Source organism: Vidua macroura, chromosome Z, assembly GCF_024509145.1.
Source record: "Vidua macroura isolate BioBank_ID:100142 chromosome Z, ASM2450914v1, whole genome shotgun sequence".
NCBI classification, from domain to species: Eukaryota; Metazoa; Chordata; class Aves; order Passeriformes; family Viduidae; genus Vidua; species Vidua macroura.
Window position 1 is genome coordinate 2,810,732 of NC_071611.1, and position 20,661 is coordinate 2,831,392.

General features: G+C 41.3%; 1 protein-coding gene across 1 annotated transcript in view; it reads left to right on the plus strand.

Annotated features, from left to right (window-relative positions):
- Positions 1–20,661, plus strand: part of EPG5 (ectopic P-granules 5 autophagy tethering factor) — a 54,636-nt gene that overhangs the window by 2,484 nt on the left and 31,491 nt on the right. The window contains exons 2-16 of the mRNA XM_054002394.1: positions 1,222–2,127; positions 4,232–4,475; positions 5,326–5,462; positions 6,021–6,128; positions 7,076–7,149; positions 8,843–8,951; positions 9,254–9,368; positions 9,902–10,052; positions 10,939–11,094; positions 11,471–11,628; positions 15,247–15,401; positions 15,973–16,113; positions 16,316–16,480; positions 17,669–17,791; positions 19,618–19,877. Of these exons, the coding sequence (XP_053858369.1) occupies positions 1,222–2,127; positions 4,232–4,475; positions 5,326–5,462; positions 6,021–6,128; positions 7,076–7,149; positions 8,843–8,951; positions 9,254–9,368; positions 9,902–10,052; positions 10,939–11,094; positions 11,471–11,628; positions 15,247–15,401; positions 15,973–16,113; positions 16,316–16,480; positions 17,669–17,791; positions 19,618–19,877 (3,002 nt within the window). The remainder of the gene's footprint in view (positions 1–1,221; positions 2,128–4,231; positions 4,476–5,325; positions 5,463–6,020; positions 6,129–7,075; positions 7,150–8,842; positions 8,952–9,253; positions 9,369–9,901; positions 10,053–10,938; positions 11,095–11,470; positions 11,629–15,246; positions 15,402–15,972; positions 16,114–16,315; positions 16,481–17,668; positions 17,792–19,617; positions 19,878–20,661) is intronic.

Below are 20,661 nucleotides of genomic sequence, written 5' to 3' on the forward strand. Positions count from 1 at the left end.
TCACCTGCAGCTTTAGCTAGTGAGTCAGAGCTGTTTTGTGGTCAGAAGTGTTTACAGGTTTTAATACACAGAAAACAGTATGAAAGCAAAGCCAGAGTAATTCCTTTTTTTTTTTTTTTTTTTTTTTTTGGTAAAGGACCTGTGACCATATGTTCAGAGTAAAATTTGCCTTGAGATCAAGCTGAGCTAGTGCCTTGATTTGAGCTGTTTTCATTTATGCTTTCTCTTAAGGCAAAACCATTCAGATGTTTAGTAAAAATATATGTGATATTGTGAGCAAGTTTCCAAAACTGTAATATTTTTCCTATTATAATTTCCCCAAATTAAAAGCTTGTACTCATTTCACCTGTGTTCATTGTTACATTATCTGGGTCATCCAAAACTGGAGCACTGTGACCTAACTCCTCAGTTCTGCTCCTAATAAAGTGCTAAGTCTACTTAATTTACAGATTGGCTAATCACTTTGCCAGTTTTTTGTTTTACAAGTTGGCAAATGGTTTACAGATTATCAAAATCTTAGTTCATTTCCTATGCTGTGCTGTTGGGAAGGAAGCTAATCTACACCTTAGATTAAGTTTATGGGAATTATTTAGCCTCAAACTAATTGTAATTTTAAATTGATTTACAGTTTTAATGGCACTGTTAAGTTTTTCTACATCTCCATTGTGTATTGCCTGCTGAAAATAGCTATTTCAGTAATTATTTGGATGCTACCATGGTTTTAGAATGTAGCTAAGGGTTACATTCTGGACTTGCTTTGTTCTGAAATGACTGTTTTGAAAAAATTTTCCAGTCACTAAAATATTCTGTAAAACTTAAGATGGCTCTGGATCACAGAGTAACTTTTTTTTTTTTTTTTTTTTGTCAATAGATGAAATTGAGTAACTGTTCTTGGGTGTCAGGGACCTGTTGCATTGATTATTTTCTGTGTTGATGAAACAGTCTGTCCTGTGATATTTATAGATTTTTGCTTAGAAATGTTGAAGCCTTGTGCAAGAGCACAAAACCATGCACTGGCAGACAGTCTTCATAGGGCAGCTAAAGAACAGAGATTTGTTTGGTATATTTGTTTTTATCTTTAATATTATGAAAATTAATACGTTTAAAAGGGCTTTTGGAGTCATAATGCTGACAAATACTACTTTTGGTTTTTGTGGGATTTGGGATGCAAGATGAAGAGATTCACTTGGCAGTGACACTGTTAATTTTTTGTTTTCTTAGGAGAAAAAGAAAAGAAATAATGAGGAGCCCCAGGTACAAGAGCCTGACGATGTTTTCCTGCCTCCTGTGGCAGAAGGGTCTTCTCAAGCTGGGAGAGTGCAAGTGGAACATCCTGGAGAATTCACAGAAATTCAGCTCAGAGATGAAGTAGACAGTAGGAGAACTATAAATGATGTGTCTGACGTCCCCCAAAGTAGTTTATCTTCAGCAAATGAAGGGGCTCTGGCAGTGACTCTGGAGCCTCCCAGAGATGCAGAAGAGGCCAAAGCTGATCCTTCCCAGGAGGAAAGTGTGGGGGATGTTGAGAAGAGCAAGTTGGACAAACCTCAGAGCCCTGTGGAGGCAGTTGCTAGTGGATCTAGAAATTCTGATTTATTAAGTAGTACCTTTCAGTCCAGTGCTGCTCCCCCTCTGTCTGTGATGGGCTTTGTACAGGGCAGAAGAGCTGAAAACCGACAGGACTTTAGAGATCCTCTTTCCTGCTCTTCAGAGAAGCTTCCTCTCAGCACCTCGCAGCGCTCTGAGAAATCCAAGGCGCGTGTTTATCCAGACCTGTCCTTGGAGCTGTCCTACGAGAAGCCCACCATCATGGCAGTAAAGCCCCTGCTGCACCACGAGAGGCTGTACCCAGAGCTCCCCTCCGAGCCAGAGCTGGTGCCATTCACCAGGGAGCAGCTGAAGATCTTTGAGCCCTGCTCGTGGCTGGAGAACATTGACTCCTACGCCGAGGAATTCGAGAGTGTGGCTCACCAGGACAGGCACGAGTTCTACGAGCTGCTCCTGAACTACATGCGCTGCAGAAAGCAGCTGCTCTTGGCTGAGGCAGAGCTGCAGGCCATGACAACAGACTGCCAAAATGTGAAGGGGAGATTGTGGACTTTCAAGGAACAACAGAAAACTGTGCAGGTGCTGTTGTTGAAGCTACTTCTGAACCCAGAGTATTCAGGAATTAGCTTTACTTGCCAGGTTTATCGTAGTTAAGCTGTTTTGTTGTAAAAGAATCACAGAATGTTAAGGGTTGGAGGTGACTTTAAAAATCATCTAATCCCAACCCTGCCTTCCATGGGCAGGAACACCTCCCGCTAGACCAGGTTGTTCAAGGATTTATCAGTCCTGGCTTTGAGCACTGCCAGGATTGGGGCAACCTGTGTCTCACCAGTGTCTCACCACACTATTCACAGTAAAGATTTTATTTTCCTAATATCTAACCTGAATTTTCCCTTGTTTCAGTTTAATCCCTTTAGTCCTTGTCCTGTCTCTACAATAATCCCTGTCCAGCTTCCCTGTAGGCCCCTTCCAGATACTGGAAGGTGCTGTGAGGTGTCTACACTCCTCTTCTCCAGGCTGAACTTTCTCAGCCTGTCTTCATCGGGAAGGGGCTCCAGTCCTCTTACCAACTTCTTTGCTTCCTCTGGACTTCTGAAGTTCCATGTCCAGAGATTATTGCCTTTGCTTTCTGTCTCTCCACTGACCCCCCCAGTACTTCAGAATATCATCCTCTTGAGACTAGAGTCAGTTTGTTGTTTGATTTTTAACTTCTGACGCGTGCAGGGCAGTGGGATACATGTTGGTGATTTCTTTTGGGGTCAGAAAGGATGAGCTGTGTACACCCAGTTCTGTCCGTGGTGTCAGGTGAAGTTTTACAGCACTCCAAGCAGATACGGGGGACACTTGTGGAGTGACTGTAGCAGTGATGTCCCGTCTGGCCTGCTGCCAGCTGTAGGCACAGTTTCCATTGATGTCATTGCTGCTGTCAGAGTGGTAGCTGCAGGGGAGCTCGACTTGTGCTCAGGAGCAGCCCCATAGCTCAGAGGGGGCATTCGGGCCATCTACTTGCAGTAACTTGTTCCATGAGTGTAGCTGTGTTTTTTCTTACTTCCAGAATGGGCTTGGTACTCGGTAACATTTTTGTCTGCAAACCAAAGGGCTTTATGGAGCTCTTCGGGACACACATCAGAAAAGTTTTCCCCCAGATTCCTTCTGTGACACTTGCCTTTGGAGCTCAGCATTACATTGGGAGTGAATGAAACTGTTCTGATGCTGTTTATAGCTCACACATGATCAAAATTGTCCAAAGATGCTGAACACCTATGCATAGGGTAGATTTTACTGTTTCAGTGAGTGCAGTCATCAGAGTTGAGGAACTGAATTAATTCCTTTTTCCTGGGGAATAACACTGAGCCTCACTGGATTCTAAGGTTTGCAGTGATCATTTTCTGTACCAAAAGCAATTTTGGCTTCACTCTTGCATCTTCTAAAGTCACCACAGAGTTGTGTAAGATTGCTACTTGCTTTATTTCATCCAAATTCACTGTATATTTATTGTGTATGCAGAATAATTGTTGTCTTTATACCAATTTAAAGTTCTTATTCTACTAATTTAGGAAACACAGGGATGCTTTCAAGGTAAGCTTTCACAGTGATGGTTCTTCAGAATCTTTGCATAAAAGATTAACAGGAATGTTATTTATTTTAAGAATAACAAGAATGTTATTTATTCTATTTTTCTTGTGCTGCAGAGGTAGAGATGAGGCAGAGGAAAATATTTTAAACATGCTGTAGGGAGTTGCTGCAAATTATCTGTCCTGGGAGTCTGGGAAATATTTATCTTGTTCCAGTGAAAGTTTTAGCTCTAATATAGCAAGTCCAAATATATATGGAAATTTGTAAACTAAGAAGCAGGTGCACTCACTGGGAGTGAGACACCTGGTTTTGTTCACATCTCTCAGTGCTGCAGGCAAGTAACTTCTGGCTGTTTCCAAACCTGAGTTACTGAGGGTTTATAAAATATTTTTTCTTCAGAAGTCAAGAATATGAATCTTCAGTGATCGGTACCTCTAAAAAGCACATAGGATATTGCCAAATATTTGTCTTTTCCATTTATGAAATGTCCCCTTTTATGAAAGCTTTGAAATCTGTTTAAGAGAGGGTTATATAATGATTGATTTCAGTTGGGGTGACCCAGCAAAATGTCAGAGCTGCTGACATAAAATATTTGCTCTCTTTTCAGGGTGTGTGTGCAGATCAGTGCAAGGTGACAGGTCACCACCGCTACCAGACAGTGGAGCTGAACGAGAGCGTGCTGGGGGAGCTGAAGAAGCTGTTTGAGGCCAAAGCAGAGCACGTGCACCAGACCCTGGCACTGCACTCCTACACTTCGGTGCTGTCCCGCTTGCAAGTGGAGTCCTATGTTTACAGGCTGCTCAGCAGCTCGTCCCTGCTGAGATCCGTGGCCCTGCAGCAGCAAGAGCAAGGTGTGCTTGCTGGTCTGGGCTGCTCCCAGTCCTCGTCAGGGTGTCCAGCACCTTGTGTGGCTGCAGTTTCGGACTCTTGTGGTGGAATTTGTCTACTGGAGTGTTTTTCCTCTGTTACAAAAAACTGTTGGTCTTATGCAGGGATCAGTGAAACTTTTTTCTCATAGGAAAATGTCCAATTCCCTTGCCTTTATCACCTGGGCAGTAAAAGCTGAATGCAGGACTGACTTCTGCTGTCTGAACTGCAGACTTGACACTGATTACTGTACAGAAACACTGTGTGGATGGGACAGCTAAGTTCCCAATATTTTGTTGTCCAAGGCAATATCTAATACAGTTCTTTTTCCCAATTCTAAAATGAGCTGGATGTTTTTTTCTCCTTTACTTCTTCTTGGAAGGCCATTTGAAATCTTAAGCTCTTAATATTTAGAATTATCTTTTTGGTTTTCATCCTGATAGTTTTGTTTGAGTTTGTGCCAATATAATCTTTTAGCTAAAGTATTTCTCCTCCTCCTGCCCCAGATATTTTTCTTTCTTATTGCTCCTCCCTTTGCACTCCACCTCCCAGATAGTTCGTATGCATAGTTAATGGTGGTTCTTAAAAAGCTGATGTTGAGGGAAGGCTTTTGTGAGAGCAGCCATAGTATATTCTTATAATTAATGTCCAGAGCTTAATTATAAGATTAAACAAAGTACTCTAAGTATTCTCTTCTGACAGATTTAGCAGGCAGCTGTGTTGAAATATCTTGTTGTCTGCAGATACAGAGAGCAGTTTTATATCCAGCCCAAAACCATTGTTCATGCTGCTACTTCTTGTCAAAGCTTCATTAATTCTGTTTTTAATTTACAGTTCCAAAGCAGTCAGAAAATCTCTCTTCAGACTTGAGCCACTTGAAGGAATGTATCAGTGTCCTTTTCAGCTTCACTCGCAGGGTTATTGAAGATCCTCAGTTTCACAGTGACCTTCTCATGTGGCTGCGGAGACTGGTGAGGGACCAAACATGGATATATCTGATCCAACACACAGGACGAATTCAGGAATAATTTCTGGGAGTCTGGCCATGGGAACTTCCTGTCCCATGGGCAACGTTTTTTTTGGTGGGGTTTGTTCTACTTGAGGAACAGAATCTCCTAGCAGATCTTTAGGATTGATTCCCCTGTCTGATAAGTCAAGCACCATTAGTGGGGATTGGCACCTGAGCAGCTAACAGTGCTCACAGTGAACTTAATAATGCTCATTGTGCTTTTACTTATTTTGAAATTAAAACTGGTCAGACTTGTCACGTTGGAGAAACTTTCGTTCTTGCCAATTTCTAAATAAATAAGATTTTAATGCAGTTGTAGGAAAAATAATTACGCCAAAGAAAATGGTTTCTGGCTCATAAGGCAAGCAAACAGATTTTAAATATTGTTCTTCTGTAACATGCTCTGAAAATTTAGGTTTGTTAGAAAGTGTGAGAAATGAACAGTATTACTCTAGTTAGCAAGACTGTAAGGAAATGAACTTCAAAATTATTTATTTGATTTCAATATACTTCCCTCTAGGTGTCTGTGCTGCAGAGAATTGGCTGTCCAGGTGACCATCTCTTCCTCTTCAACCACATCCTTCGCTGTCCAGCTGGCATCAGCGAGTGGGCTTGTCCGTTCATTCAGGTGTGAATGTTTAATTCTTTACTGCCAGCAGGTTGGAGTGGGAGTGGCGTGGGTAGGAGAGGAGGGTGTCTTGTGCCTGCTTAATCCCTCATGACCCACTCTGCCTTTCCAGATGTGTGGAATCATGGTGGCAGTGAGGGGTTTGTCAGGGAATACGTTTTTCCATGTTACACCAACCCTGTGCAGGTTGACAGGGGAACACACTTCACTCTTGACCGGAGAGATTCCATAAAAGGGAGTCAAGGCCTTACACACCAGGTTTTGGGAGTGTTTTCCAAAAAGTGGAAAGCATATTTAGACTTGAAGCAGCAGGTCTATATAAAAAGTGAGATTGGAGTCAGCTCTGTGATGTGTAAGGGATCAGGAGGAACAGATTTTTTCATATCCTATACATTGAAGTGGGACTGATGTCCCTGGGAAGTTCAGGGACAAAGGTTCACTTTGTCTAGGTCGGAGGGAGTGCAGATATCCAAAGGCACCAGGGTGTTCTTTCAGAGAACATATTTGCTCTTCTAAGAGGAGAAATTGTTGTAAATCTAGTCACGGGAAAAGGGCTTCGATTATACTAACAGGAAAGGCAAACAATGCAATAGAAGCATAGGATAGAATAAATTAGCTTGGGAAAGACCCTAAATGTCACTGAGTCTAATCAACCTAATGTGGTAACCCTGTGCTCAGTGTCTGAATAACCCCTGGTGCCTAGAGCTATATGTGGCACAAAGAGAGGTTTTTTATGGAGCTTTTGATCTTTTAATTTTTCTAAGTAATTCTTTTGGACAAGTAACAATATTTTGCCATGGCAATACTTTGTCCAGGGTGTGGATGCTGTATTTTACAGATTCTTTTAAGTCTTATCAAAAAGCTAGGAAGAAATGTGAATTTCCCTGCTAAGAGCAATTTGCCCTTTGCTTGTTTAGATTTACTTAGATTTTTGCATTTAATTTCAGATCAAAGTCTTTGGTAACCCATCGGGTGTCTTTCATTTCATGCAATCTCTTGCCTTGCTTATGTCTCCAGTCAAGTAAGTATGAACATGATTTTATAAATATGTTCTGATTATTTAAGAGTAGAAGACACAACACACAATCTATTTGTAAAACTCTGAGAGTTCATTGCAGGCAAAGTCATAAAAGTAGTCACAAATAGATTCACAGTTTAATCCAAACCTTTTTAAATTCATTCATCTTAAAATTCAGCCTTGGCAGTACCTCCTTGTTCTGTACACAGTATGATGCAGCTTTCTTTCAGCTGTGAAATAGCTTGTGAAGACTGATAAACCACAGGTTTTGTAACTGTGACTTCTGAAATATCTCTTGCTTTGCACCACGGCCTGTTTTTTATACTGTCTCTGCAATAGAATCCCCTGAGTAAAGGGGTCGAGCTGGTGTACACACTGGTTGGACATTTTGATGTATTTTTCATCCTTTTTAAATTTTTTTTTTTTTAATCTAGTAGGAGTGTGATATTTGGAGAAGCTAGTTAATTAAATTAGTCACAAGTGAAAGCGGTTGTGTTCTCCAGATAAAATACGTAACTTGCCTCTCCCTCGGCCCAAATTTTGAAGTCAAAGAATCAATCTGCTGGTATTTAGGGTTGTCACTGTGATCTTGATAGCTCAAGTCTGAGTTAAGTGGGAATCTTGTTTATTGAAAGCTGTTATTTTAAAGGGTTTTATTTTTACATTTAATTTCTAGAATTGCCTGGGGAAACCAGTGTATCCTGAGGGAATGTGTGTTGCCAGTGCCTTTTGGTACTTGTGTTTGGAGCAAGGGCCAACTTAATGTGTCTGGGGTGCTGCTCTAGATGTTGATACCAGAACTTAGAGCCTCCACAGGGTCTGCTCTTACTGGTAAAAGAGCTGAGGCTTGTCTGTTACAGCCCCTGCATGCCAGGAACCAGGTTATCCTAGAGTAATTTACAATCACAGGATTGTTTAGGTTGGAAAACACCTTTAAGGGTTGTTGAGTCCAACCCTTAACCCAGAACCACTGTGTCCACTGCTGAACCATGTCCTCTGGTGCCTTATCCACAAGCCTTCTGAGCACTTCCAGAGATGTTGACTCCTCCACTGCCCTAAACAATTTGGTGCAGTGCCTGACCAAGTTTCCATGAAAAAAATTTCCGTAATATCTAATCCAAACCTTCTCTGGTGCAGTTTGAGGCTGTTTATGATCCTGTCACTTGTAACTTGGGAGTAAGAGTCCAATCCCCTCCAGCTGTCCCCGGGGGGACACTGCACTCCTGTCAGGAGTTGTGCAGAGCCACAAGGTCCCCCCTGAGCCTCCTTTTCTCCAGGCTGAGCCCCTTCCCAGCTCCCTCAGCCTCTCCTGGGGCTCCAGCCCCTTCCCAGCTCCGTTCCCTGCCCTGGACACGCTCCAGCCCCTCAGTGTCTCTCTTGTCCTGAGGGCCCAGAGCTGTCCCCAGCACTGGAGGTGCCTCAGCAGTGCCAGCACAGGGACTGGGGCTGTGTCACAGCCTGGCTGGGACAGCCCAGGGGCCACTGGCCTCTTGCCCACCTGGGCACCCTGGGCTCATGCCCAGCCACTGGCACCAGCACCCCCAGGGCCTCCCTGCCAGGCATTTTTCTGCTTTACTTGCTAATCTCTTCCTCTTGCATCTGGATTTTTTAATATCTTCCCTTATCTGAAAGATTACTGAATTCAGAATTTTGAATTTTCTATTTTTTTTACACTTGATTCTTCACTTTAAACTAGAAATCGTGTGGACTTCATGTGCCATATGAAACCAAGTGAAAGGAAAAGTTCCTCTTCTTCTGGGAAGGAATCTGGGAACTGGACTCTGGTAGATGAAGGCGGAGAAGAGGTACAGCAGATGACTTCTTTTGTTTCTCTTTGTTTTGTCCTTTATGCTTTTGTTCAAGCTCATTGATCTTTCTGAAATGGGTGAAGAAAATCTGACTTAAAAAGCATGATTTGAATTTGCTTCTATTTTAGTCTCATCACTGTGGTATAAATGTAGAGAGTGGATCTTCCAGTAGTGAGTATTAGCAGAGAGAATTCAAATATTTCAGTTACTCCTAACGAAACTGTAATTAGTACAATAGTGAAGCCCTTTAATATTGGTTTTACTGTAGAGCTACTGAAAATACCTGTATTTGTCTATAGGATGAGGATCCCGAAACAAGCTGGATTCTGCTCTTGGAAGATGACTTGATTGCTCTGTTGTCGCAGTTCCCATTTCATGAACTCTTTCAGCAGTTCCTTGGGTTTACGTCTGAAGGTAAATCAGTTGCTAGAGAGTTATTCTTCATTTTGCTTATATTATATAATACATATATTATATAATATATTATATAATACATTAATTGTATTAATGACTGCCACTGCCAAGAGTGCTGCTGTATCATGAAACTCTCTGAGAAAAATTATAATGAACAACAGCCCACAGGCTAAAGAGAGGAGATGGAAGTATGTGCCATGTGTATGGGATAAATAAAAACCTCATAGCAATATGGAAAACATTAGAGCCTTTTCCCTTAGTTTGGGTTTGGTTGTCAGTTAACTCCCAAAAGTGCTTTCAGAACTATTTTTCCCCCCTCATCTTTTAGTTGTAATTGCTTGCCAGAAGTCTTGCTACCTGCATAGTTTATTTGTACTGTCATACTTAGCAGATATTTATGGTTCATTTAATAAACAAAGCATACATTTCAGTTCACAATATGGTAAACTGTTGCTTTGAGTGCTTGTTAAGTTACTTAAAAATCCAGAATTCACGCTCTTTTTTTGACTCTTATTTTTGTGTCTCCATCTTAGGTGCTTATTTTCCTGAAAAAACGTCTCCCCAGAAGATGATGAAGATTTTTGCCTTTGCAAACTCCTTAGTGGAACTTCTGTCAGTGGGATTAGAAACATTTAACAGAGCACGGTACCGACAATTTGTGAAGAGAATTGGTCAGCTCATCAAGTAAGAGATTTTTTTCTCTGTGGTGTGATTGAATCTGTTTTATACATATATTAGATTCTAAAAATTCCCCAGAACCAACCATCCAACAACAAAAAAAAATCCAAACCCCACACAAACAGTTCTCAGGTAGGTTTTGCTCTGACATTTGGTCAGTTCAGCGTTAGCCAGTCTGGGAATCTGAAATGGGGAATTGCAAAATCTAAATGCTGTGGGTGCAGAGGAGCCAGGTGAGCTGTGGAACACCAGGCTGACTTCCATTAGTGATATTGTTAGGCTTGTCTTGGGTAGTCACTGACACTCCACAAATAGGAATTCCTTGAATTTTCCCTGTCTATAACCAATGTTACTGCTTTATTTCCATTGTTACCCAGAATTGTTTTGGGATTTTTAGTTTGCTCCCTGCAAATTGTCCTATTGTTGCAGTAAGTAAATGTAATTGAAGCCTAAATGCTGCTCTTTATTTTTAAATCACTAGCATTTACTCTACATGGCTTCTATGAGTGTATTCTCAAGGAGGAATACAGTCAAATGAGAAAAAAATCCATCTTTTTCTTTCTGTTTTGAAGGCAGTAGCTTTCTCAGTGTAATTATTCCTGTATGAGCTTTCTGCCATTTCATCCTGTACAGCTACCTTAAGGCTTCAAAGGTCACACACAAACTAATTTGGTCTAACAGAATATTATGCCTTGTGAGCTTGCAAAACCAAGGAAAGGGAACACAGAAATTTGACTGATACAATTTATATAGAAACCTCTGGAACCCAGAAAGCAAAATGTTGGACATGTCTCTTGTGGGTAGATCCTAATCTGGTTGCCCTTGTCTGTGTTTTCCTGTGGTGGTGACATACTTAATGATCCTTCTTTGGCTTGTTTGCTCTGCTGTGTAGGATGACACTGTGTCATGTGAGTGACCACTGGGCCCAGTATGTTAGTGGCAATAAACAATATGGATCAGTAGAACACCCCTACTCTGTGGAAAAATTGCAACTGGAGTTTGATGAGCTGTTTTTTAGAGCTGTTCTACATGTTCTGAAGGCAAAAAGGTGGGTAATCCCTTCACTGGCTTAGTTTTGGAGGAGTTGAATACTTGAAACTGTCATTTGGGGTAGCTTTAAATACTTAAAGGTTTAAACAAGACTGAAATAAGTCTTTTATTATTATTTATTATTACAGGATTTTTCAGTGCATTAGTAGCATCAAGGTGGGGAGGAATTAGGCCATGAATTGTAGCAACTGACAGAAGCTCTGAAATCTTGGTCAGTTCACAGTGAGGTTGGCTGAGAATCTGAGGTGCTAATACGCATCCTCACATTCCTAATTCTGTTATACAGCAGAGGTGTGGGCCAGAGATGTCTCCTTTCCAAATGCTGGCATTTATCAGGGTGGAACCGTTCCTAACTGCCTCTTCAAATCCAACAGGTTGGGAGTCTGGCTGTTCATGTCTGAGATGCCTTATGGGACCTTGTCCAGCAACATGCTTTGGAGGCTCTTCTTTGTCATGCACTGTGCTGAGAACGAGCACCTGGAGCAGCTCTGCTCTACTCTTCAGCCTGCTGACTGCAAGCAAAGACTCAAAGGTAAAAGTCTCCCAACACAGAACCAATTCCAGTGCATTCAGCTGCTTGCTGCATCAGCTGTGGGTTTAACTCTTTGAAGGTTGCATTGCTAAATGCACCCTTGGCAGCGTGACTGGTCCAGTGGCTGCTGAAATGTCTTGGGCAGTTCATGGTTTTCCAGTACCTGTTTGCCCAGATTGTCATTTTAACAGCAACTGATAGATTTACTGTCCTAGTTTTCTCTGTGGTGGCCTCAGAGCTGCAGGAGTGACATGTAGGAGGTACCTCTTGTGTATTCTTGTATGACTTCCCATCTTGACCTTTAACAGTATTTGGAGAGTGAGGTTTAAATCCTGAAATACAGACTTCTGTATCACTTAGGGTTGGTGTGGCTGTTTTTTGGTTGGGCTTGTTCGTTGGTTTTTGGGTGGGGTTTGTTGTGGTTTTTTTTTTTTTTTTTTTTTTTTTTTTTTTTTTTTTTTTTTTGTTGTTTTTTTTTTTTTTTGGCTTTTGGCTTTTTTTTTTTTGTGACTGGTTGACTGTTCAGCTGCTGATAGTCCTATAAATAATGGATTTTTAGAGTCCTCCTTTTTTTTTTCCCCACTGAACTTGTTAATTTTGGCTTTAGTAATTCACATTGTGGGAGACTGGTTATCATCCCCAACTATGTTTCCTTTATCTCAAGCCTTCTTTTCATGCATTTCTTGTCCTAAGTGGCACACTTTATTTTTATTTCCTCTTGACTTTTGTCCCATGTTGATCTCCACAGTGAACATGGTGTCTTCAGCTATAGCAGAACTATTTAGAGGCCAGCTGGAATGCTAGTTTCCTTCTGCTGCTGCATTCATGGATAATATTTCAGGACTTGATTGACAGGGGGCCAGGTAAACAAACAGTTTACTGCTCCCTACTTTACAGCTTCTTTGCTGTCTTCAGGGAGAGCAGATCTCATTTTTGTCAGTTTTACTTCTCAGCTGGCTGGTATCCCAGGCAGCTGTTACCCCATGTACCCAGTCTTCATGGAGAAGCAGGAGAAAATAGTGATTCTGAGAGGTTACTGAGTATCTTGACTCTGTGCAATCTCAGGTAACTTCAGGCGATTTACACAGAAAGGGAGAGAGATACCAGGATTGTAGTTGTGTGCACTTGATGAAGTGCTAATCTGATAAGCACTTGCCAGCCCAAGCGGTAACTGTTACGTTGTGTCACTAGAACATCTTTATTTTTGGTTTTGCTGGAAAATTTTTACTGCATCTATTGTGGGTTGCAGTAACAAACACAGATTTTTTTTTTAATATAAATATCTTTTTCAATTTTAATATAATTATCTTATCAAGCATTGTTTTGCTTCTAACTAACTTTTATGTTTCAAAGTCCCTGGTATGCTGATGCAGGATTTCTTTATCCTCTTCATTCTCCACAGTGAGTTCTGTCAGCATAATACTGTTTTCCACCAGTGTCTAGACAGGGAATATCAACAGTTCTTTCAGTGAAATCCATCTGATCTTCTGAAATATTTTCTTTAGCTGACACTTACCAAATTAATGCTTAATTTTATGTACTTTGTACCCTGGAAGACTATGACATTAACATTCTCTTGGGAGAGGAACTTTTTTAGTGATTTTCTCTTCCAAATTAAGCATGAGAAAAGGGTAGTGAATCTACAGGTAGAAGTAAGCCTTGGTAACTGATGGAAGGTTTAGGCATCAAATCTTTAGGGATGGGAGTAATGCCCTTTTGAGATTACCTAAAAACAGGGAATACCTGTTTTTTAACCTAAAAATTAAGGGAATAAAAAGCAGTTATATTTATTGAAGGGCCTTCAGGTACATTTTGGGCAGACAAAGTCCCCCTAGGGGCTACACCCAAAAAAAATGGACAGTGGGTCACAGATTTTCATATTTTTGTAAGTTTGGTCTGTTTGCATATTGGGGGTTAATCTTCCAATTACAGCTTCAGGTCATGAAGTCATTTACCCCAGGTTTGCTCTCCCCCAATTCACTTTTGTTTATATTTCTCAGGGTCTGTGGCAGTAAGGTTGATTCCCATATTCCCTTGATTCCAAGGCCTAGAGAGGCACTGTTTTGTCTGACCAAAATGGGAAAGCAGTAGCTAACACTTTCTATGGAGTTTAGAGTTATACCCCAAAGAATTGCAGGAATACACATATATGAAAAATAAAAAAGCTAAAATCCTAAGGCATCAAGAGCTTAGTTGCTATTCTAGTGAGTTTAAAATCCCATGGCAGGGATTTTAAACTCAGTAATAGTTAATATCCCTCTAATCCAAGGATACTATGATTTTATTTGTGGTCACAATTTCCTTGCTGCCAGTACCAAGGTTTGAGAGACGTCAGTGATTTTTAGGGTGTCCTGAGCTTGAATTGTAGTGTGAGTAGAGGAAAGGAATAGGGTCAAGTACCAAGTGGATGGTGAAGATGTTATTTCTCCACTGTGAGACGACAGGATTTAGGTGGAGTCTCTCTGCTTCCCTTATTCCTTGTCCTCATCTTCAGTCCCAGGCTATGGCTTGGTGTGGGTTTGAGGTCAGCGTGGAGCCCACACTGATCCCTTCTCCCCACTATGGGTCACCCTGCTGTGCCTTTAGATACAATAATCATGTGGTCATTTTTAATGTCCTGCTGCATCACGTTAAAAAAAACCTGAAATACAAGGGGAAACAGAGTTGTCTGTAACTTCAGCATTAAGGATAAAAAATAGCATTAAGGAGTGAAGGTGAGGGGATGAGGCACCCCCTGTTTGCCTGCTGTATCTATCAGCAGTGTGGTTTAATGTTTGCAAGAAACTGTTCTCTTAAATTGCACAATCCTGTAGCATGCTGTTCCATGAGCTGTTTTGCCTCTACAGGCCTGACCTTCTCAGGCTGGAGTAGAGTTGCAAAATTCTTGAAAGCCCTTAAAATAGAATGTAACCTAAGTGCAAGTGTTTGATCATAAGCACGCTGAGCACGTGCATGTTCAGGTTAGGTAGCTGAGTGCACAATGGATGCTTTTTCTGTATATTCTGCTATGATAAAATCACTGTAAACAGTGTTTGTTGGCATGTTGTGGTTCAGAGAAGGCAGTTCACTCTCCAAAACGTTTTACAGCTCAAATGCTGCTTTCAGTGCTTGTTTTGCTGCACAGACTATTTAAAGTTATTTGGAAGAAATAAAAAAAAAAAAAAATTAAAGCCTTGTACAGATTCCTTTGTAGCCTTACCTTCCTGTTGTCCCACACCCTGCAGAATGGAATGTTTATTTGTTTTTAGCAATATGTCTTTTGGGTTTAAAGAGGAAACCTGCCTTGAATTTGAGTGAAAGCATATCTTAGCCTTCCTGCTTGTGCAGGTTCAATTTCAGAGATAGGTTGTGCAGGTTCTCTGTTTTCAGAGATAGATTCCAAACAAGTGCATCCAGTGTTTTTTCTTGTGTTGCATTTGGGAATCTAAATCTGGCCTTTCTTTGTAGCTCTTGGACGTAATCAAGACCTGGGGCTAGATACTTGCCGAATTTTTATTTGTAGTTGGCATGGAATGATCTCCACAGATCACTTCTCTGGGATTTGAGTGAATAACTATATAAATGCTGCTGAAGTGTGTCCCATTGCACTTTTATCATCACTTCACTTTTTTTTTGTAGATCCAGAGCACCTTGAACAATTTGAAAAGTATCTCCAGTCAATGAACTGCTCAGAAGAAATTTGTCTGCTCACCACATTTGCTCAGATGGCACAAACGAAACGGGCTGATGTTGATGAGGATTTTATAAAAATTGTTGTTTTGGAGATATATGAGGTGAGTAATGTTATTAGTCCATTCAGGAAAAGAATGAAAATGCTCTTTTTATTTGTAACAGTGGAAGGTGTGAAGCTTTGATGGCTTGTGTAGTTTGTTCTACCATGGAATTAAAAAAGTGCTACTTTTTAAAAAAGCACTGAATTAAAATTTCCTGAAGTACTTGTTTTTTTGGGAAAAAGAGCAGCTTTTCTGTATGTGAAGCCAGAATGAAACAAGTAAATAAAAACACATCTATTTTGTTTTATTTTTCTCATGCAGGCCTAACTTGTAGATCTGGAATTCCTTATGTGGTGTTTTTTCTGTTGTTTTTTGTGAGATTTTTTTTTTTTTTTTAGTGCCTGTGGCTGTGTTGTTCCTGTGTTTAGTTTTGGACTATTTTTTTTGGCACTGTGACAAAGAACTTTCCTGGTCTTTTAGGGCAGTCAGTTTCACTTTTCATATGGGCATTTATCCACTTTGTCTGCGATGACCAAGAGCAATTTAGTCCTGTGTTTTCCAATAGACATTTTATTTCCGTGTTAGTGGAGGTCAGCCAGAAGCAGTAACTTCTCCCTGCTCATCTTCTCAGGTGTCCTATGTTAGTCTTTCCACAAGAGAGACGTTTTCCAAGGTTGGTCGGGAGCTCTTGGGAGCCATTGCCAGCATCCACACGCAGATTATTTCTGTACTGCTGGATCGGATTAGAGAGACCATTGAGAAGGTGGGGATGGTAAGTGCTAATGTCTGTAACTTAAATAATTTAAATCAGACGTGCAGTTAAACTTAGAGGCCATACCAGGTTATGAATGGATGTGTTAAAGAGCTCTCTGTGGGGTTTTTGGTCATACCTCTCTTTCAGATTTCAGGGCACAGTGCTGATTGTTGTTGTGTGCTGAGTACTGATGTGCACTCTTTGCTCTCTTTCCTCAAAGGTTTCTTTATATCTGTTCAAAGAACTGCCCCTGTACCTGTGGAAGCCTTCTTCATCCGAGATAGCCCTGATCCGTGACTGGTTGTTAAATTACAGCCTGACAGCAGTGGAGAATAAACTGGCTTGCATTATCTTGGAAGGGCTGAACTGGGGATTTGGTGAGCATGTAGGTATTGAAAACAGGAGCCTTGAACCTCCTTTTTTCAGAGCAAAACTTAAACTCCACCTGGGAGTAGAGAAGAATTTGAAAACATTTAATTGCATGCTTTTATATTATGGCTGTACACCTAATGGCACAAAATATGAATTTCATAATAATTTTACAGTACTCTGCATGAGGATTTGCTTGTTCTGCTTTCTTATAGCTGAGTTTAAAAGAGATATTTAAGCAGGGATTTTTCTCTCTGTAAATGAAGAAATAGCTGACAGGACATTTTTTATGAGTCACATGATTAAAATGCTTTTGGCTGCAGAAATAGAGGAATCTTCCAAAAAATGTGTATGAGACTGGTGTGACTATAATTTGCATGCTGGTATCTAGGTATGTTTTTCACAATGCAAGAAAAGTAATGATTGAAATGAGACATTTCAAAACTCTGAACATAATTTAAATTATTCCACAATATTGGATTGCTCCAGGAGCTCCATGAGTTCAGGATATAATTGAGGGTGAGTGCTGTTTCAGAGAAAAACAGAAATAGATTGGGGGAATAATGTTCCCTGTGTTCAGTGATTTAGTTCAGCATTTCATTCTGTGCATTTGGTCATGCTGAACTCTCCTCTTTGCCATGCTGATGGTTGTACAAGAGTATTGACTCACTTTTTTCTCCTTGTTTCTTGTAGACATGTAAATAAAAATGAATGTTAGGGAAAATTAACGGAATTCTTTGCTGTGCAATAGCAATGCCATTTCTGTGCCCTATGATGTGGGGAAAAATGGCTCTTTAATGTGGCAATTGATAGAGGAATTTGTACAGAAAACATGGTGATGGGATTTGGTTTTGTTTCTAAAGGCAAGAGTTCAAGTGTCTCTATTATCTAATTTAAAATGGCATCTATGGATTTTTGGATTAATTATCGTATGTTCATAAAATACATGTGGAAAGTGAATATTATGATGCCTTTTAAAAAAATAATCTAGTTGTTGGGCTCTGTGTTTCCCAGTGTGAGCCTGGTACTCTTTAACATTGAGCTGAATTTTTTTCACTGGGCAAGATTTTTGCCTTGATATTGCAATAATTAATCTGAACAGCCAGAAAAAGACTAGGATTTATTTCTCTGTGGTGCAGCTGAGTGTACAGTTGTAGAGACCTCTTAAATGACTCAAGGCTTTGTGTTCTGACACTGTTTTTAGCAGAATACTCTTCACCTGGATCCAGCTGTCCATTCTGAAGTTGCATTGATGGTCCTGGAAGCATATCAGAAATATCTCTCCCAAAAGCCATATGCTGGGCTGCTTTCTGAAAGCATAAAACAGGTATCCTTTCTTCTTGCTTACAAGGAATAACTTATGGATGGCTGTAAATGGGAAAACCTACAGGGCAAGACCTTGTTTTCACTTTTTTTTTCCTTCTTTTTAAAGCTGTTCTTTGTCCAGCTACAATTTCGTAACATACCAACGACTCAAGTGTTGTCTGTGCCCACAGAGCTATTTGAAAATTCTGTTAGGCTTATGTTGAACATCTGTGTGAGAATCACAGAATCATAGAATGGTTTGGGTAGAAGGGACCTTAAAGACCATCCAGTTCCACCCCCTGCCATGGGCAGGGACACCTTTCACTATCCCAGGCTGCTCCAAGCCCAGTCCAGCCTGGCCTTGGACACTTCCAGGGATGGGGCAGGCACAGCTGCTCTGGGAAACCTGTGCCAGGGCTTCTCCACCCTCACAGGAAAGAATTTCTTCCTAGTATCTGATCTGAATCTACTCTCTCTCAATTTGAAGCCATTCCCCCTGATCCTATCACTCCATGCTTTTAACAGTCTCTCTCCATCTTTCTTGAAATGGACATTTTAATTTTGACCCACTTGCAGGTTTGTGAATAGTCACAAACTGCTCCTCCTTTACTCATGCAGAGGTAGACAGGACTTGCTAATGCAAGGCCATTTTCATTACTGGCGAGCATAAGAGAGCTCACTCCAGCTCTTACCTTATTTGAAGACTCAAGTGTTAATCTCTTTTGGAGCTTTTCAGCAATGGGCAGTGTTATGTGACCTGGACACACCACAGGTGTTTATTAATTTGATTTTACAGCACACTGGACTCAGGAGGGGATAGCTCCAAGGTAATACAATTCAGATGGAAGGATAGGAAGATCAAAGTTAAAAAATCTTTGTATTGTATATTCAGACCAAGATGCTTTTATTTATTTATTCAGAGGTTTTAGCATTGTGCTGGGCTTTGTCTTAGTATTTTTTGTAGGGTGTTTTCTCCTCCTCTGTACTTTTTTCCCCCAGCCTTTTCTTCCCACACTCTGAATGTTCCTTGTTGTCTCTGCTCTGTTCTGACTTGTTCCTCTGCACTACTTATCCATGGTTTGTGGTCTTGTGCTGGCCAGATGAGTTCTCTTTTTTAAACCAGTGTTAGCCCTGGTTGCCACTGAGTCACCACTGCGGGTGAATCTGTCCTCACTTGCATGAGCCTATAACTAGAATTTGAGAGAAAATAGTGCTTAGCTTCTTGTACCCCTACTCAGAGAGGATGAAATATCTGCATTGCCCTCCAGCTCTGCAATTTACATTGCTCTGTCAGAACATGTACATTTCTTTTTTCTCCAGAGATGTATAATTACTTGTGATCTAGACATGGTCTTTATGACAGTGGACATATATACATGTGACACTGCCTTTCCACATACAGGCTTTTTTCTAAGGAGAGCCTGCCAGGTTTTAGGATTTTTGCTGACAGATAATATTTTTGCATAGATTTCTTCTTTCACTAGCAGTCTTAAATGTTTTAAACATTATTGAAGGTTTCTTCTGGTTTTTTTTTTTTCCCTCAGTATTAAAATTTAATTCAAGGCCAGCAAATAGCTTGGAAAAATTGAAGCAGACAGTGTAAGTTGGTAGCCTTTACTTAAAGGAATGGGGGAAGAAGAGGGAGGTGGAAATTGAGGCTATAGTAAGAGAGTGGTTAGATAAACTACACGGTATGTCTAAAAAATAATTGCTGCTGGTCTGATCTTAGGAGATTTGGGTTGGAAGGGATACCAAAGATCATCCATGGACCAAGTCCCAGTCCGGTGCCACACGTGCTGTGTCGTGGCTGTGCTTCCTCTCATTCCTGCTCCTGCCGTTCTGTTCCAGGTCTCCTACCTGGCCAGCATCGTTCGCTATGGGGAAACACCAGAGACTTCCTTCAATCAGTGGGCGTGGAGTCTGGTTTTGAGGCTGAAGCTGCACAGGAATGACCGTGGGGTGCAGCAGAGCGGGCTGGCTGTCCCCGTGTGCGACAGCGCGCTGGACACGGCCGAGTCGGTCACGCTGCACCCCCTGCTCAAGGCTGTGAAGGCAAACGTCCCCATCGGCTGCTACCTGGCACTGGCAATGACCACCCTGGGACACAGGTGAGGCCTTTTTGGGTGTTTGCCTCGGGTGGGTGGTCCCAGAGACTGAGCAGCCTCGCTAATGCTGAGCTGAGGTTTTTTAAAAGCTTTGTGCCTGTTTAAAGAGTAAAGGGCTTCTGATGCAAGGGATCGAGCAGCTTGTCGTCTCTCTTACGAGGAGGAGCTGAGCCTGCTCAGTCTGGAGAGGGCTGAGAGGGGATCTCATTAATGCAGATAAACATCTCAAAGACAGGTATCCAGAGGGTGGTGCTGTACTCCTTTCAGTGGTGTCCAGCAAGCAATGGCCACAACTAAAACATAAGCAGTTTCACCTCAACATGGGGAAGAACTTCATTTTGCTGAGGATAGCAGAGCCCTGGAACAGCTGCCCAAGGAGAGCATGGATTCTCCCTCTCTGGAGACATTCCAAACCCACCTGGACTTGTTCCTTTGTCTCTTGCTCTGGGTGACCCTGCCTTGGAGGGGTTTGGATTGGATAATCTCAAGGTCTTTTCCAACCCCAGTTTTCTATGATTGTAGTTTCACAGAATCCCAGAATCATTTGGGTTGGAAAAGACCTCCAAGGTCATCAAGTCCAACCTGTGACCAATCCCCACCTTGTCATCCAGCCCAGAGCACTGAGTGCCATGTCATTCCTTGGACACCTCCAGGGATGAGGAGTCCAACAACTCCATGGACAGCCTGTTCCAGTGCTTAATAATACTTTTTGTGAAGAAATTATTCCTGAATTCTTTCAAACAACATGCTATTTCCTTTATTTTGCTAGTAATGTTTTTTTTTTTTT